This window comes from Staurois parvus, unplaced genomic scaffold (genome assembly GCF_062004578.1).
Source record: "Staurois parvus isolate SC_StPar_1 unplaced genomic scaffold, SC_StPar_1.0 ptg001482l, whole genome shotgun sequence".
Taxonomy (NCBI): domain Eukaryota; kingdom Metazoa; phylum Chordata; class Amphibia; order Anura; family Ranidae; genus Staurois; species Staurois parvus.
In genome coordinates, this window is record NW_028319278.1 from 80,402 (window position 1) to 94,837 (window position 14,436).

The following is a 14,436-nucleotide window of genomic DNA, read 5'->3' on the forward strand; positions in this document are numbered from 1 at the left end:
ACAAGCTGTGACCAATCACAGCTCACTCAGTTCTTCTCAATGGCTGCAAGAATGCACACAGAGAGAAAGAGAAATGATTGCTTTTATATCCTATATGGGTGTAAAAGCAATCAGTGTAAAAAAAAAAAAAAATCTTCATCACCCCCCACAAGTAGTACAGTGTCACCATGGTGACACTGTACTGCTAGGGTGACAGTATGTAAAAAAAAAAAAAAAAAAATTAAAAATAATAATATAAAAAAATAAAATAAAAATGTAAAAAAAATGTTTAAAAATTATAATTTTTGCTTATAAACTAATTTGGATTTTTTTTTTTTTTTAACTAAAAAGATAACGGAATAAATTTTGGCTAAGATTTATGATGAAATATTATTTATTTGCAAAATTTTATAAAAAAAACACTTTTTTTCAAAATTTTTGGACATTTCATTTACATAGCAAAAAAAATACAAATCCCAGTGGTGAATAAATACCACCAAAATAAAGCTTTATCTATCTAAAAAAAATGGTAAAAAATTAATTTGGGTACAGTGTTGCATGACCGCGCAATTGTCATTCAAAGTGTGATAGCGCTAAAAGCTGAAAATTGCCCTGGTCAGGAAGGGGGTAAAAGTGTCCGGTCTGGAAGTGGTTAATGAAGAAGGTCCAGGTCTGTGAGAGCCAGAAATCTTGCTTGTTTGTAGGTGACCAAATACTTATTTTCCACCATAATTTGCAAATAAATTCTTTCCAGATCAGCCAATGAGATTGTCTGGATTTGTTTTCTCATTTTGTCTCTCATAGTTGAGGTCTCCCTATGATGCCAATTACAGGCCTCTCTCATCTTTGTAAGTGGGAGAACTTGCACCATTGGTGGCTGACTAAATCCTTTTTTGCCCCACTGTACCTGGCCATAAAGGCATGGAGCTCTGATACAATCCTCTGATGTGTGATGAGTCGGTTCATTTCCTCTTTATTCCTGAGTGTGCTGCTGTTGGTTAAGTGAAGATATACAACTTCCCTTCCTCGGATTGCTCAATCCTCCTCCCTATTATTCCTCGTTAATTCCAGGGAAGAAAGAGAAATGGATAATGTCTTATCGTTGGTATAAAAGTAGAATTTATTACGTGCCCATAATGCACTCACATAGTTAAAAACAGTGTGCGCTCTTGGTGATATAGATGCCGCTGCTTGCGGGTATAACCAGCCTTGTCGGTGTATCTGCACACTGTCTATACTCGCCATTCCAGAAGTCGGGTACATGGTGACGTGGGGAGGGGATCTTGGATCAGATGACAAAAATGTGTTTGTTTTTTTTGTCATCTGATCCAAGATTGGAATCAGTTGGTAATTGGTCATGTGATGCTAGTCTCCGCCTTCAGGTGGATTTGATACGGCCCACTGTCATCATTTACTAGCCTCTATAGGAGAAGCACAGACTCTTGAAGTGTTGGCTCTGAGGAAGAGGTTGTGGCCTCGAAACGTGTTAGACGGTTGGTCATCCAGGGTTCCATCGTATGGACTCAGATGCTGCTTGGATTTATTGTCCTGTTCGGTGTGACATGCCTGTGTTTTTATGTCCATTGTGAGTATAATACTTTGTTCTTTCAATAAACAATATAAATGATAACGCACTAGGTCGGCGCGCCCCTTTTTGTTTTTCTATTTGTATTCAGTGAAGTTGGACCACCCCGGTCAGTTGTGGGCAGCAAGCAGTGCATGTTTCAGAACATCCTTGCTGGTTCCACCGAGTCCATTCCCAGCGCAGGAGAAAAGTGTTTTGCTGTGTTGGATCAGCCGCCCCTCCCGCCCACCTCAGCCATGCTTACAGCACCGAAAATAAAAATATGAGATATACACTTTTCGCCTCGTTCGCAACCAGATATTTCTGTATTTAAAAAAGTAGCACAATGAACACTATCATCAGCAAACCGGTTTATTGAAGGAAGCGCTGACAGGAATGCAACGGGTGACTTTGCTACAATCAATACAATCTAATTTTTACTCTTGTGGACCAAGTCATTGATTGAGAACCTCATATCTCACCCGTCTATAGTTGATGGGCAGGTACAGTTGCAAGAAAAAGTATGTGAACCCCTTGGGATTTTGTGGAGTTTTGCATGAATTGGGCATAAAATGTGCTCTGAACGTCATCTAAGTCACAACAATAGAAGAACACCGTCTGCTGAACATAATACTACACAAACATTAGATGTTGCCATGGTTTAATTGCACATAACATGTAAACATTCACAGTGCAGGGAGGAAAAAGTATGTGAGGCCCTAGCTTAATGACTTCTCCCAGAGCTAATTGGAGCCAGGAGTGAGCCAACCTTGACTCCAATCAGTGTGATGATATTGGATGTGTTGCTGACACCTGTTTTGGGTTTACTGGTTTCAAGAAGCACTGTCTGATGTGAACCATGCCTCGCAGAAAAGAGCTCTCAGAAGACCTACGATCAAGAATTGTTGACTTGCATGAAGCTGGAAAGGGTTACAAAAGTATCTCCTTGAGCCTTGATGTTCCTGTGTCCACGGTAAGACAGACTGTCTACAAATGGAGAAAGTTTAGCACTGTTGCTACTCTCCCTAGGTGTGGTCGTCCTGTAAAAATGACTGCAAGAGCACAGCGCAGAATGCTGCATGAGGTAAAGAAGAATCCCAGAGTGTCAGCTAAAGACCTACAGAAATCTCTGGCACATGCTAACATTTTTGTTGACACATCTACAATAAGGAAAACATGAAACAAGAATGGAGTACATGGGAGGACACCACGGAGGAAGCCATTGCTGTCCAAAAAGAAGATTGCAGCACGTTTGAAGTTTGCAAAAGAGCACCTGGATGTTCCACAGCACTACTGGCAAAATATACTGTGGACAGATGAAACCAAGATTGAGTTGTTTGGGAAGAACACACAACACTATGTGTGCAGAAAAAAAGGCACAGCACACCAACATCAAAACCTCATCCCCACTGTGAAACATGGCGGAGGGAGCATCATGGTTTGGGGCTGATTTGCTGCCTCAGGTCCTGGACGGATTGTTGTCATTGATGGGAAAATGAATTCCAGAGTTTATCAAGACATTTTGCAGGAAAACGTACGACCATCTGTCCGCCAACTGAAGCTCTGCAGAGGATGGGTGATGCAACAGGACAATGACCCAAAGCATACAAGTAATTCAACAAAACAATGGCTGCAACAGCACAGAATACGCCTTCTGGAGTGGCCCAGTCAGAGTTCTGACCTCAACCCGATTGAAATGCTGTGGCATGACCTTAAGAGAGCGAATCACACCAGACATCCCAAGAATATTGCTACACTGAAACAGTTTTGTGAACAGAAGTGGTCCAAAATGACTCCAGATCGTTGTGCAGGTCTGATCTGCAACTACAGGAAATGTTTGGTTGAGGTTATTGCTGCCAAAGGAAGGTCAACCAGTTATTATGTCCAAAGGTTCACATAATTTTTCCTCCCTGCACTGTGAATGTTTACATGTTATGTGCAATTAAACCATGGCAACATCTAATGTTTGTGTAGTATTATGTTCAGCAGACTGTGTTCTTCTATTGTTGTGACTTAGATGATGTTCAGAGCACATTTTATGCCCAATTCATGCAAAACTCCACATAATCCCAAGGGGTTCACATACTTTTTCTTGCAACTGTATTAGGATTGTACCTTAAAGCTGAACTACGACAACTCAGCCACTTTCCAACATCTGTTTGCCTATTAAGGGATACGTCCAATGAGGTGCATGTCCCTGGACTTATCTTTGTTATTTACAACTGACAGTTTTCATGAGCTCTGGGAGTACAGCTATCACTTCACTCCCAGAGCTCGGACAGAAGATAGACTGTCTTCTCACACACGGAAGCACAGCTCACCTTTCCCCTTCTCTGTCCATTCACAGAAGGTTTTGTATTTTTTAATGGGTTCTCATAATACAAAGCGCTCTGTAATTGGGCAGGAGGAAGGGAGGAGCCAGCAGAGGGGCTGCATATAACTTTGCAATGGCTGGAGCTGAGACCAGAAGTTCCAGATTCAGAGCACCGGAGTATAATGATAGCTATGCTCCAGGCACTCAGTAAAAATTTAATTTGCAAATTAAAGAGATGTCCATGAGGTAGCATGTACTTCATTGGACTTAACCCCTAGTAATCCGGGACATTTAAAAAGTGGCTGAGTTTAACTTTAAAAATGCTATATGTTAGAGCTACGGATGTCATCACAGAGTCTCCATACTTCCCTATACAATGGAGGCAAATCATGGCTGGTGGAAGTGGCTGTACTAAGTTTTCCGAAAACATCACAGCACCCTCACTAATCCTTTTAAGAAGGCTTAATGCATGCAGTGGGTTGGGTCTTGGGAGGAGTTATTCAAATTCCTTGATGGGTGTATTGCTCGTGCTGAAGACCACGTTGGACTGACTGGATCAGTCACTGGTCGTAGGTAGGGAGATGTCCCTCCAGTCAGTTGTGCCCAAAGGTAGACACTGGTGGTAAACCTTCTTAGGGTATAGGCTGCTGTCTTTCTGGTATTGCCTGAAGGTAGTTTCTACACACAGACTTGGCCTGCCCAATTCATCCATTGGATTTCAGTTCTTTCAACCAAAGAGGTTTAACATCACATGTCTGCATTATCTAGAATGACCTGCCTGCAAATGTAGTCTGCCTAGAACATCCACTCCTCCAGACCGACATCGACCCATCAACATGTAGACTTGGAGTAACAAGAAGGAAGGAGCGCCCGATGTCCAACAGAATGCACTTTTGATAGTAAATTTGGAGGCATTTATTGTGACTGGCAATAAGTACATCAAACCAATGTGTTTCAGTGGAAAAACACTCTTCCTTCTTCAGGGCTGTTGCTGCTCGCTATTAAATGGGAAAGATTCCTACACTGGTTATATATTTTCCAGGTTTTGGAGGAATAAATTGACAGAATGATGGCAGTCATTTCAGGAGCAGCGATAAACTTGGAATGACATCTGTTACTCTGTCAATTTTTTCCCCCGAAACCTGGAAAATATATAACCATTGTGGGAATCTTTCCCATTTAATAGCGTGCAGCAACATCCCTAAGGAAGGGGGAGTCTTTTCCCCAGAAACGCATTGTTTTGATGTACTGGTCGATATTCTCAATAAATGACTCTTAATCTACCATCAAAAGTGCATTCTTTTGGACATCGGGCGCTCCTTCTTTCCTGTTATTCCAAATCTACATGTTGATGGGTGGATGTCAGTTTGGAGGAGTGGATGTTCCTAGGCAAACTACATTTGCATTCAAGTCACCCTAGAACACGGGTGACAAAATGGTGGCCCTCCAGCTGTTGCCAAACTACAAGTCCCATGAGGCACTGCAAGACTGACAATTACAAGCATGACTCCCAATGGCAGAGGCATGATGGGACTTGTAGTATGGCAAGAGCTGGGGAGCCACCAATTTGACACCCCTGCCCTAGAGAATGCACACAAAGGGGTGGACTGACAACTCACGGGGCCCCTGGGCAATAGGGGATCATGGGCTCCTGTGTCCTTGCCCAAACTCAAAAAAGCCTATGAAAAAGGTACCAGGGGCATCTCATAGGCCCCCCTACTGACCCTGGGCCCTCAGGCAGTGCCCGAGTTTCCAAATGGTCAGTCCACCCCTTTGCACACATGATGTTAAACCTCTGTGGTTGAAAGAACTGAAATCCAATGGATGAATTGGCCAGGCCTTGGACAGCCAGGCTGTGTAGAAATAAGATAGATGATGCTGGACGTCCTCCAGCCAGGAAATGGGGCGGAGCTCTATCTGACTTGCTGCAGCTTCTAATGCACATATTGAGAAGCTCACGGTGTGTGGGAACTCATAAGCACCTATATAACTGTACAAGACTAAAGGCAAGGCTGGAGCTCAGCTTAAAAACTGCAGCATAGACACTAAGATCCTCCCAGTCTAGAGGAACTACAAGTCTCAGCATATCCCACAGCATTATTTAATATGCTAGTAGATTCTATATGGCTGTAGTATGTTGGTGAATGGAGATGAAAAGGCAGACAGAGATATCATGTGTCTTCTTATGTTCATCAGTTCAAATCAGATCATCTTCTTCTCACAGATGTACTGGTAGTTCCGGGAACAGTGACTGTCATTCAGGTCATTGGTAGACCTTATCGCAGCACAGTCTTCCCCTCCTCCAAGAGTATGACCCTTCCAATTATCGGGCTGATCCTTCCCCCAGAACCTGAAGGACAGAAGAGACAATAGTGATTAGACCAAGACAGGAACTGAACAGAACGGACACTATGCTGTAAAATGAGATCTTCAATGTGTGAGCCCAACAACTGTGATGGACTGCAAGAGAGCCGACCACACGCTACAGTTTAATTATACAGTCTACTGAGGACAGATCAGTGGTGGCCAACCCATTATAGACACGGCCCATACTTGGCTATGTGGTGAGTTCTTCCTCCCACCTTTTTCCCTGATTGACTCCAGGTCCTTCCCCATGTGATGAGTTCTTTCCCTCATCTCTTTCTCTAATTGGTTATGTGAGTAGTAAGGCTGGGCCAATGGTTTGGCTTGAACCTAGGCTATTAGGGTGTTTGGAAGAATGCCCAAACTTTTGCTTCTTTGGCTCCCTGTTCGATGGGAGCTGAAAAGTCCTAGGAAAAGAGATCACCGGGACAAGAAAACCATCTATCACCCCCCATGTAGCTTTTAACCAATCACTATCCGATAAATGGGACTGTTTAACAAGAAAAAAAAACTTTATTATCACAATAAAAATATCAAATACAAAAAAAAAACAAAATTGAAAAATCAAACTATACCTTTAAAATTAGACAACGCTATCTAAAACACATCTGTAGGTCCAGCATTGGCTGTCCTGGGTCTATGCCTCCTCATTTGCTGAGAGATCAAGTGGGAGCCATTGGTTCCCGCTGCTGTCAATCACAGCTAGTCAGCCAATGGGGGGGGGGATCCTTGGCTCCGTGTGAATGGACACAGAGCAGAGGCTCGGGAACACGCCTGCTCGGGTACCCTGATAGAAAGATGCTTCCTATGGGGGCACCCAACAGAAAAGAGGAGCCAGGAGCGCCAGCAGAGGACCCAAGAAGAGGAGGATCTGGATTGCTCTGTGCAAAATCATTACAAAGAGCAGGTAAGTATGACATGTTTGTTATTTAAAAAAAAAAAAAAAAGAACCTTTAGTATCACTTTAAACCTTTTTTGGTTAACAGCCATCGACAAATTAATATTGTATTGTAACCAGTTGCTTGTGTTAGGGACACTGTAATTGGACTCAAGCAACTGTGTTTATTGAGTGGACCCCATCATTTGTTTGGTGAAAGCTGGTGGTACAGTTGCTGGACTTATCTTACAGTGACCAAGGATTAGGTATGGACCTACAGGTGTGTTTTATACAAAACGTTGTCTAATTTTAAAGGTATGGCAAAGGGTTTGATTTTTCAATTTTGGGTTGTTTTTTGTAGCTAGAGTGAGCTAGAATCCTGACTGTCGGAGAGAAGGGCTGAGTAGCAGCCTGCGTGTGATAGTCAGGAGGTCAAATTGTGGTCAGGGCTGAGAGGCTCTGCAGGCCAGCCCTTCTGGAATCCCCCCCTGCTCTAGAGCTTTGGAGGAAGGTCTAGAGGCAATGAGTGGATTTGAGAAGTGGCTGGCTCATACTCTTGAGTGATCCTGGCCAATCCCCAACAGGATGCTTGTAAAAGGGGCCAAGACAACCCTTAAAAGTAAGTGAGCCTGCTCAGCAGCAGGAGAGTTCAGGTGGAAGACAGAGAGGAAGATGTGAGGGTAAAGGCAGGAGCTTGGGAGGGGGCCCAGATGGAGACAGGGGTTTACCTACAGGCAGTGTAGCTGGAAAGGAGGAAATCTTGGAACTTCATTGGCCCCCAGAGCAAGGATTGCCTGTACAGTGGAGTAGGAATGGCCTAGCCACCAACCCATCAACGGTACAGGAGAGGATCTTAGTGAATACCCCTGCACCCCCTGGGAGGATAGGGGAAGGAGCACTCTGGTGGGAAACTGGATTTGATACCTGCCTCAAACTGTCCATTTCTTAAAGTGACAGGCACCAGATCCCCTGTCCAGGGATACTGTCAGGGCAGGAGCGGTGGAATGGACAGGCAGGCCTAATGGTAAGGTCACGCTCCGACTGGCGACAACCACTACCCACAGACCGGAGTCCCTCAGAGCGCAGAGTCTAAGCCCCAAGCTGCCTTTCACCAGGGCCCCTGATGGTGGGGATGGACTTGACGCAGCCTGAGACCAGGTCGCAACCCCCGAGTAACCCCAGCTGCAGCAACTGCTGCCGCCAATGGCTTATAGCTGGTGGGAGCCAGATGGGGAGACGTATTGCGTGGTCGAACAGGCCGGATCGATAACAGAGGAACAGACAGTACAAGACGGTAGGCAAGAATACTCAGGTCATGGGCCGGGTTCAGCAACGGAAGGTCAGGTAATGGGAAAAGGCAAAGAAATGTCTTGTCAAAGCCGAGTCGGTTTCCAGGAGAACAACGAGAGCTGAACAAGAGCTTGCTGCAAAGGAACATACAGGACACGAATGCAGAGAGCAGCTGCAGACAGCAGGCTTAAATGTGATCAGCCACACCCTTCTGGAGGAGGAGCCGCAGAGGCCTGAAAGCATAAAGACTCCCACCATGCTTTGCAGAAACCTAAGATGGATGCCAGCACATGGAGCAACACAAGCTCTGAGGAAAGGTAGGACCTTGACAGATACCTCCAGATTGCTGGATGAAGGAAGAGGAGTTTATCTAGGGTCTGGGGAGGTACATTAGGAGATGCTGGCTAGCTCTCCAGTACAGACTGTGTTGCAGCGAAGGCTTGCTCCAGGAAGTTGTCCTCAGTTCATTGGTTCCCTTGGGCATCCTTTACACCCCTATCCCTATCCCAGTACAAATCGCCTAATAAAAATAACATAACAAAGTTCAGGGACTGGTTACTGACTCCTGGATACAAGTCTCTGTGAAGATGTGTGTTGCCTGGCTGTGCAGGACTATAGGGGGACCCGAAAACTTTGTTGCAATTTCTTTGCAAGGGAATAGAGCTACAATTGTGACTTGGCTTTTAACCAATCACTATTCGATAAACTGGGCTGTTTAACAAGTCTTTAGAAAACTTTTTAAGGCTTGTTAAACAGCCCAGTATATCAAATAGTGATTGGTAAAAGCCATGTGGGGAGTGGTAGATGGCTTTCTTGTCCTGGAGATCTCTTTTCCTAGGACTATTCTATTTTTGTACAGGTATCTGTGACGGAGGATAAGCGGAACAGAACACACAAGGCAGACGGCAAACACTTAAAGATTTATTAAAACAGACAACAGTCACTCAATGGGGAGTAGTGCAGGGAGAGAGAGTCCAAAATACTTGTAATCCAGCCCTGGTGGGCAATGTTAAAGGCTCTACAGCAATTTGTAATCCAAGAGGCAGTTCATAAGCAGTCCGATAGCACAAAGGGAGCATACACTCACGCAAAGCTGATGCGATAGTCTCAGACAGAGCTGACAGCGTTCCAGGCAGGGCTGATGTAGCTTCTGGGATCCCCCTTCCTCCAATGGAGCTCAGGCAGAGCTGGGGGGCCACTAGAGTCCAGCTGGACCCCTCAGTGGTTGCCCAGCAGAATGGCACAACAAGAGAGACCAGCACTGATCTCTTAAACCCCCTGAGCAGGATGAGAGGCGGAGGGGGGTCATTAGCAGGTGACAATAAAGAGAATGGAACTACAGTAATTTAATTTGTGGCTGTACACAGAAAGGACTGGTTGGGCAGGATAATTAGTGGGGGAAATACATTAATACAAAAGTAAGGCACTAATTAGGGATGTATACACTAATTGAATTTGGGACCTTTTGTGGAGGGGCGAGTTAATTACAGCTAGGGGCTTTTGGCACACAGGAGTGAATACTAATTGGAGGAAGCTCTTCCTATGGCCAGGAGGGATTAGGAACAAGGAATTAATACCTGGGACTGGCAGAGACCCATATCGTGACAGTATCATTTCCCCCATGCCACACTGCTGGGTGAGTTGGCATCCGATCTTCATATTTAAACCCCTGGTCTGAGGCTGTTTTAGCAGTTAGCGGTGGAAGCTGAGCATCATCTATAGAATTGGTATTTCTACTTCTATATATAACAGCTTCCTGATGTCAATGGTTTCCAAAGAAGCAGCAAGTGCTGGCACCCACTGCATCCCTAGCAACCACCTCTGGCACATTGATTACATGGGCAGTAATCTCTGACTACGTATGAGGATATCAGCAACATCACTGCCCAGATATGGTCACTGTCCATATTTGGCCATTGATGCCATTACTTTCCACACCCCTTCCCTTATATAGATGATGACAGTTCGGGGAGCTGTCATTTGGCAGCAGTTCCATCAGAATTAACCATGTGCACCGGGTCAATCAAGTTTTGAATTCCGAAGAGTCGGCAGACGTCGGACTTCATGATCGATTCAGGGAATATTTTCTTTTTTAAAAAGACTTGTTAAAACATTTGGGTTTCTTTATTTCTGGGTTACTCAGGTAGTATGCACCACTTACACATTCACATGAAGGGAGGGCCATATGTGTAGGCCTCTATAATTTTAACGGGGGTGGGGGCTTTCAGATTCTGATAAGTTTCCCCTACTGGCCATGGTCCTGGGGAACAGGCCCTTGCCTTTATCAACATGAAAACAAGGTGCTTTGGGTTCATCCCTTAGCACAGCATACCTCCAAGTTAAAGTGATACTAAAGTCTTTTTTTTCTTAAAAGTAACAAACATGTTATACTTACCTGCTCTGTGCAGTGGTTTTGCACAGAGCAGCCCAGATTCTCCCCTTCTCAGGTTCCCCACCGATGCTCCTGGCCCTTCCTTCCTGTCGGGTGACCCCATAGCAAACAGCTTGCTATGGGGGCACCTGAGTAGGCACGCTCCCAAGGTGCTGCTCTGTGTGTGCATTCACAAACGGAGTCACAGTTAGGCCAAGCCCCCTCCCTCTCCTCACTGGCTCACTGACTGTGATTGACAGTAGTGGGATCTGCCTCCGCTAATCAGGAGTGAGAGTCCCTGGAGTACCGAGGCTCTCGTGGACATCGCTGGATCAAGAGGAGGCTCAGGTAAGTGTTAAGGGGGGTGGACTGATACATGCTGAAGGTGTTTTACCTTTATGCATATGCATAAAAGTAAAAATCCTGAGAATTTAGAACCACTTCAAGGTCATGTGGCCTGGTATGGTATTGTTCAAGAGGGAGGCAAATGCGTGCTGTCACAGAGTGCCAGTGCCTCTCCCATCCCCCGCCATATCTCTCCACCCCTCCCTTCCCCCTTGCACATTCCGATGTCCTTGTAGCTTCCATGAATGGAGCTGGGCCGGCCGTTGCCGAGGCAACCCGGCAGCATCCCTCATGGTTTTAAAAAGACTGGCACAGGAAGCAGCCCTCTTTCTTTGTTCCTGTGCACACTGCTGGAATCATCTTGCTCCCTCTGCTGAATGTCCCAGGGTGGGAGTCTCCGCAGCTCTGCATGAGCCCCCTCTTCCAAGGTCAGACCCTGCAGCCATGCTACCCCCGCTGCTGTTCCTGGCTGCTGAGAGGGCCCCTGCCTGCTGGTCGCTGGGCCCCTGGAGAAGCAGGCTGCTGTGAGGGTCCCTGGAAGCTGCCTGCTGCCAAGTGTCCACAAGTCGCCCACCTCCCTGGAAGCCGCCTGCTGCTGAGCATCTGCAAGTCGCCTGCCGTGAGTGTCCTTAGAAGCCATGAACTGTCCCTGTTGTGTGCACAGACTGCCCGTGTCCTGAACTGTCCCTGTTGTGTGCACCGGCCTCCCATGAACTGTCCCTGTTGTGTGCACCGACCTCCCCCGTATTCTGAACTGTCCCTGTTGCGCGCACAGACTATCCGTGTCCTGAACTGTCCCTGTTGTGTGCACCGGCCTCCCATGAATTGTCCCTGTTGTGTGCACCGACCTCCCCCGTATTCTGAACTGTCCCTGTTGCGCGCACAGACTATCTGTGTCCTGAACTGTCCCTGTTGTGTGCACCGGCCTCCCATGAACTGTCCCTGTTGTGTGCACCGACCTCCCCCGTGTTCTGAACTGTCCCTGTTGCGCGCACAGACTATCCGTGTCCTGAACTGTCCCTGCTGTGTGCACCGACCACCTGTGTTTTTTGAACTGTCCCTGCTGTGTGCACCGACCACCCATGTTTTGAACTGTCCCTGCTGTGTGCACTGACTACCCATGTCCTGAGCTGTCCCTGCTGTGCGCACAGACAACCCGGGTCATGAACTGTCCTACTATACGCCTAGACTACCCTTACTTGAACCGCTCCATGGCGTGCCCCATGAGGCCAGACTCCACAGCTAAAGTCCCGCTGAGTCCCTGTGAACCCGATATCCCTAGAAAGCTGGGTGGGAGCTGTGCTAGGCCAGACTTCACAGCTAGAGTCCCGTTGAGTCCCCGAGACCCCTGCCCAGGGGTAGGTTGCCCGCCTGTTGCCCGAGTCTCCAATCCGTTGTGCAGTCACGGAGGGAGCTCAGCTGAGGCGGGGCCCTCGTGACCAGGCTCTGCCTGGGACCCCCCAAGCCTAGGGGGGAGGTTGCCTGCCTGTTGCCCGAGTCTGCAATCCGCTGTTCAGTCATGGAGGGAGCTCAGCTGAGGTGGGACCCTCAAGACCAGGCTCTGCCTGGGACCCCCCAAGCCTAGGGGAGAGATTGCCTGCTTGTTGCCCGAGACCCCTACCCAGGGGTAGGTTGCCCGCCTGTTGCCGGAGACTCCAATCCGCTGTGCAGTCAGAGAGGGAGCTCAGCTGAGGTGGGACCCTTGTGATCAGGCTCTGCCTGGGACCCCCAAATCCTAAGGGGAAAATTGTTTACCTGCTGCCGAAGACCCCAGTCTAAAGGGGGTGGAAGACCGCACAAGCCACCCTGCCAGAGAAGACTCCCCATGCCTGGAATCATCCCTAGTTTGCGCACACATCACCCTCCCCGCCATTTCCCCATTGAGTGTCTGTCATTTTGTTGTTTCAATAAAGCTTTGTGGGTTCCCCATCTTCTCTGCGTGTTCTGTCCGCCCTACGCTTCCATCACACTTGTCTTCCCTTTTTCCTGGCCAGCCAGGCTCCATACTTGGATTAAAGATCTATTATGGATTTTTAGGGGACCTCACAAACATTTATTTTTTTTTTTTTTTAAAAAGATTCCCCTTAAAAACCCAAAAGGTCTGGAATGCATTTTTTTGGGAAGGGAAGAGGGACTCTACTTATATTTTTTTTTTCATTCTTGCTGTAGGAAAAATAAAGAGGATGAATCTCCCCAGCAGGGACACAGACAATAAAACCCAACAGCAATAGAATTTTCAGAAGCAATCTGGTGTGGTCTTCTGCTGCTGTAGCCCATCTACTTCAAAGTTGGATGTTCTCTGCGTTCAGAGATGGTATTCTGCATACTTTGGTTGTAACAAGTGCTTATTTGAGTTACTGTTGCCTTTCTATCATCTTCAGCCAGCCTGACCATTCTCCTCTGACATCAACAAGGCATTTTCCTCCACAACTGCTGCTCACTGGATATTTTCTCCTTTTCAGACCATTCTCTGTAAACCTTAGAGATGGTTGTACTTGAAAATCCCAGGAGATCAACAGTTTTTAAAATACTCAGACCAGCCCATCTGGTTCCAACAACCATGCCACGTTCAAAATCACTTAAATCCCCTTTCTTCCCCATTCTGATGCTCGGTTTGAACTTATGACTTCCTTTGGCCAAAACTCTGCACCTCAAAGATGTGTAATTCTCTAGAGGAAGAGTAAGTTACATCACAGTGACATCACTTCCACTTCAATAATGTAAAATGGGATTAGATATTTGTCTCTACATGTTAAGTAAGCCTCGTCCTACCCTCCACGTCCTTTCTGCGTGTTATCTTCATATGCCAGAAAGTCAGTGATTTCAGGAAATAGAAAGTACTAAGAATAGGAAATCATTACCCCCCACCTCACCCCCTCAGTCTCCACCTGAATCACACACCTACTGAGCGACATATCAGACTGGATGTCACTCCACTTCCTTAAACTGAACCTCTCCAAGACCGAGTTTCTTGTCTTCCCTCCAGCCCAGACCCCATCCCCCCATTGACTTCTCCATCACATCCAACAACGCCACCATCAAACCTGTCCCGCAGGCCAGAGTACTTGGTGTCATTCTGGACTCCAACCTATCCTTCCAGCCCCAAGTCCAATCTTTAACAAACTCATGCAGACTCCACCTCCGCAACATGCAGACTCCACCTCCGCAACATGCAGACTCCACCTCCGCAACATGCAGACTCCACCTCCGCAACATGCAGACTCCACCTCCGCAACATTGCCAAAATATGCACGTTCCTAACCCCAGAAACCACTAAACAGCTCATCCACTCCCTCATCACTCGACTACTGCAACTCCCTCCTCACTGGCCT

The 14,436-nt window shown here is 46.7% G+C and overlaps 1 protein-coding gene across 1 annotated transcript in view; it reads right to left on the reverse strand.

Moving 5' to 3' along the window:
• Positions 1-5,944: 5,944 nt before the first annotated feature.
• LOC149435671 (C-type lectin domain family 10 member A-like) overlaps positions 5,945-14,436 on the reverse strand; it is a 66,904-nt gene continuing 58,412 nt past the window's right edge. Inside the window, exon 10 of the mRNA XM_089662485.1 lies at positions 5,945-6,207. Coding sequence (XP_089518611.1) covers positions 6,060-6,207 — 148 coding nt within the window. The 3' untranslated portion in view covers positions 5,945-6,059. The remainder of the gene's footprint in view (positions 6,208-14,436) is intronic.